Source organism: Penaeus chinensis, chromosome 41 (assembly GCF_019202785.1).
Source record: "Penaeus chinensis breed Huanghai No. 1 chromosome 41, ASM1920278v2, whole genome shotgun sequence".
Taxonomy (NCBI): Eukaryota; Metazoa; Arthropoda; class Malacostraca; order Decapoda; family Penaeidae; genus Penaeus; species Penaeus chinensis.
This window is the reverse complement of record NC_061859.1, coordinates 5,616,260-5,620,830: the sequence shown is the minus strand read 5'-3', so window position 1 is coordinate 5,620,830 and position 4,571 is coordinate 5,616,260. Positions and strand designations below refer to the sequence as shown.

At 37.7% G+C, this 4,571-nt stretch overlaps 1 protein-coding gene across 3 annotated transcripts in view; it reads left to right on the top strand.

Annotated features, from left to right (window-relative positions):
• The first annotated feature begins 255 nt into the window (after window positions 1-255).
• The window catches only part of LOC125047461 (guanine nucleotide-binding protein subunit alpha homolog), a 21,684-nt gene continuing 17,368 nt past the window's right edge, over window positions 256-4,571 (top strand). For 2 of the 3 annotated variants that reach the window (XM_047645672.1, XM_047645671.1), the window contains exon 1: window positions 256-1,357. In XM_047645672.1, the coding sequence (XP_047501628.1) occupies window positions 1,295-1,357 (63 nt within the window). In that variant the 5' untranslated portion in view covers window positions 256-1,294. Of the gene's footprint in view, window positions 1,358-1,399; window positions 1,691-4,571 lie in introns of those variants that run through there. The other variant, XM_047645669.1, reaches the window with a different exon arrangement.

Sequence of the window (4,571 nt, the reverse complement as noted above, 5' to 3'; positions counted from 1 at the left end):
CGGCGTATGATGCCCTCTGCAGAAATTTAACTTTTGTTTTATACAAGAGGGATTTATCGTAAATCCTAACACATACTTATCGATAACTAACAACGATGATTTTAGTTTGAATAATAAAGGATGGTTTTGTATCTCTTTATATACATGAACAAATCTCAGGCGCAACACCTTCTGAGCAACTTGCGGTGCATATCACCCGGCGGCAACCCCGTACCCTTGGGTAAGGTTAGCTTGAGTGATTCACTCAGCGGCGAGGAAATACCGGCGTGAACTTTCTTCCGTGTTCCGTGTCTCTGATACTATACAGAAGGCAACATGTGTTCTATTTTATTATTTTGTGAAGTAAAAGAACTGTGTGATTGTTAGCCTTACTTACTGACCACTCCCTAGTGTATTGTGCGAAAAGAGAAAGCAGCTCTGCGGTTATGAGTGAAGGGTGACGTCATTAGCTGTTTCGTACCGCTACTTCCAAGAAATGGTGATATCAAGACGAAATACAGATTTAACCGTGTATCAAGCATTGTTAACCCAGAGGCAGGATAATATTGTTTTAGCCAAGGATTATTAATGCTTGGTGACAGGAAGAAAGTTCGCGCAAACTTTCACATCCTAGACATTCCTAAATCACTCCACGTTAAACTAAAACACGTCACAACATCCAAGAACACTTCCCCTTCACCGATAAAAAGACAAAAAATACATCCTGTAAGTAAAAGCTAGACAATCAACATCCTGCAAGCATTTGAGTAGATCTTCATCGCTGTTACAAAAAGAGGCGGAAACTAATAATAAAAAGAGCGAGGTTTCTCCGCTCCTTTAGTGAGATCTTCATCGCTTCTCGAAAGCTGGAAAATAGTAAATGACCTGCAAGCATCACGGAGGGAGCTTCAGCAGACACACAAAAAAACAAACAAATAAAAAATGAATAAATAAAAAAAGAGCGAGGTTCCTCCGCTCCCTCGTCAAGATCTTCAAGTGAGATGAATAAAACCAAAAAGGACCTGCAGTCATCACTGTGAGACCTTCATCGCACCCACAAAAGAGAAAAAGCAAAAGGAGAGGTACCAGAGTAAATAAAAAAGAGCGAGGTTTCTCACCTCCTCCGCCCTGGTTCCTTCTCCTTCTGGTTCCTCTTTCTTGCTCCTCCTCCACCGGTTCCTCCCTCTGGTTCCTCCTCCGCCCCGGTTCCTCCCTCTGGTTCCTCCTCCGCCCCGGTTCCTGCTTGTGGTTCCTCCTCCGTCAGCCCCTCCGTTCCTGTTCCTCGCTGGCCAATGTTTGTGTTGTTGGTGGGAACATGGCGCGGGTGACCATCTTCAGCTGCGCCTGTTGTCTGAGAGCTCTATGGACACCAGAAGAGGTAAGGGGAGTGTGACGGTGGTCTAGCCAGTGTTTTCAGCACCCTTTTCTTGCTTGTGACAAAGGAGAAGGGTGAGTAAAGGGAGAGAAAGGGTGATATCTGACGAGAGGAAGTGGTCGTTCCGAGCGAGTGAGAGAGTTTCAAGACGAGGTGTCCACAGGCCGAGATTTTGTCATGAATTATTTTAACGTTGCATGGCTATATAGGGCAGTGCATGGCATATTCCGAACAATTATAGAGCCGGACATATTGCTAGAATGCCCGAGAACTTGTCCAGGAAAATGTTTTCCGGGAATGCCAGGTGTGGAATATGGTGTTATGGTGAAATGTCAGGTATGAAATATGGTGGTATAGTGAAATGTCAGTTGTGAAATATGGTGTCATGGTGATCAGTTGGGTGTGGAATATGGTGTTTTAGTGAAATGTTCAGAACAATTATAGTGGCCTTCAACTGACACTGAGAACCGTGGGAAGTAAATTTGCCAGTGTTTTTGGTGTGAGCATTTCTATGGAATAGTGTAAGCAAGTCTTGATGAATCTTGTGCCTATGAACTGTTGGACTGTGAGTGAACTGTGTGATGTATGTGGAATTGTAAGTGATCAAATTGGTTGTATTTGAAAAGAGTGGAATATAACTTATCAGATAGTGAGTTAAAGTTAAAATTTAGATGTGTAGTAAGCCTTTAAAATTATACCATAACAGTAGACATGCCTTTTATGAAAATTATATAAAGAATGGTTCTATATGACTTGTCAAAGAAATGCATCATAATTCACTGTTCATCTTCAAGATTCATCTGCTGAATGTTCATGTTTAGTGTCAAAATAATGTAAAATGGGTGATATTCGCTTAAAATTATTAAATAATATGCAGCCACAAAGCAGTATGTATGTTTTTCCAAGTTTCTCAATAACCTTGACACGACTGTTGTTAGTAATCAACTGCCCTTGTAATTTATTATTGTAATCCGTGAAATTGCAATATATTATTATATATTATTATGCTCATCTGTCTTTTTGCTTACAAGTTCTTTATTTGATATTAACCTGTTCATGCTAGCATGTACATACATTGTCATTTAGTGTTTTAAATTTGTTAATACATGAATGGATCCTCAAGAACAGAGTCACCAAGAAGTCAATTACTAGTCTTACCGGTCATAGCTGTCTACCATTTTCTTTGATTTTTAGGAAGATTCTATAGTAAGAGCAGTAAGAGAAAAAAAGAATCACAAAAATTCTAGGAATGGGAATGTTTTGGATGGCCATGTAAGGTGTAGTAATTGACTCGATGGGGACTAAACACTTGTATAACTGTCTGAGTGTAAACAAAACCCACATCACAAAACTACTGTGGACAGAGTATGTACTTGGTGCTGATGGGTTAAACATTTATTTTTGAAGAACAGAGTATGATCTGCAGAGTTTGAACAGTAGGGTTGGATATTTTCTTCTCATTTAATTTTTCTTAAATTTTTAATGGATCTTCAAGAATGGAGTCACCAAGAAGTCAATTTCTAGTCTTACCTGTTCACCATTTATTTTTAGATTTTTAGAAAGATTCTATAGTAAGAGCAGTAGAGAAAAAAAGAATCACAAAACTTCAAGGAATGGGAATGTTTTGGGAGGCCGTGTAGGGCGTACTAATTGACTCCATGGTGACTAAACACTTATATAACTGTCTGTGTGTAAACAAAACCCACCTCACAAAACTACTGTGGACAGAGTATGTATTTGGTACCGATGGGTTAAACATTTATTTTTGAAGAACAGAGTATGATCTTGCAGAGTTAGAACAGTAGGGTTGAATTTTTGCTTCTCATTCCATTTTCTTAAATGGTTAATGGGATACTTTATAAGTTACTATAAAAACGGAAATTAACTCCTTTCTAGCCAGTAGAGGTCAACTCTAGAACCAGTTGATTGGCAGAGTACAAAAGAATATAGAGCCAATAGAAGAAGCATCTGCCTGAATAATGTTAATTGGTATCACCTTGGTGGAGTGTTTTATTGAGATATATGGAATACAATAGGTAGATTGGGAAATTGCCCAGAGTAGGTCTGCACCATGCAACTGCTTTAGTCTCTGCACTTTACACTCCTGGAAACATCATGTTTATCCTGGTTAGATGGAGCTTGGACTGATTCCTTATATAGGAACTAAAATAAGTGGGAGGATATGTTAACGTTTCCTTGGGCAGTTGCTTAATTCACTGTGGTTACTCTTAATATCTGAGTGATTGATTTCCTTCCATTGCACAGACTGATTTACATATCAATGTCTTCAAGTCTTCTCTAAAGTAGTGTTGTTTATATTTCTTCATGTTTGTGTGGTTTTATTACAGACAGTTAACTGAATCAGATATAGAAAGGATCAGGGGGTTAGCTAAATAAAAAGGCTGACATACAAACCACAGGGGGTGCAGTTGTATAGTCTCCTGGCTAGGGGGTCCAGCAGAGCAGAAAAAAAAGTACACAAAGTATAGTACTGTAGAGAGTGGAACCCCCTGGTTAGGGGATAAATTTTCTGTTGCGTAATTTGAACAGGTTAGGGGGGACAGAAAGTGCTGAAATGAGGAGTTACCATCTTAGAATAAAAACATTTAGGCCTTAGTTATTTTTTAAAATTGGCTTGCATATTATAAAGATTTGACCAAATGTAAATTTTACCATCATTTAAATGCAGTATTGTTTTCTTACTAAGTTTAAATTTTACCATCCTTTTTATTCTTTTTTTTTCTAAGTTTTAAAGTGATGAGTGAGAGAAGTTTTTTCATCTTTATGTGTAAATCATCAGTAATCTTATATTTTTTAGAGAAAGCAGTTCTTGTATTGTGAATTAGCTATAAAGGTATGATTTTCCTTGTTACTGTCTTTAAAAGTTATACCTATGGGCTATAAGATGAAAGCTTGATTTCAGGAGATTTGGGATGTACAGTAAAACATCTGAATATAAAAAATAGTGAGTGCTTGTAGGTGGCCTTGTAAGAGAAAAAATAGTCTTGTTTCAAAATGGATGCATGTTATAAGACTGTAAATCAAATGTCTTACTATTTTATACTCGACTCCCATTGTTATACTCCCTTTTCTCAATTTTCTACATGTCTCCTGTGTTTCAGTTTTTGATTTGATAATTATTATTTTAATCAACTTATGTTTTTTGTCATTTGCTGAGATTTGTTTACACAAGTTTACACATTTTTTTTGCATTGAT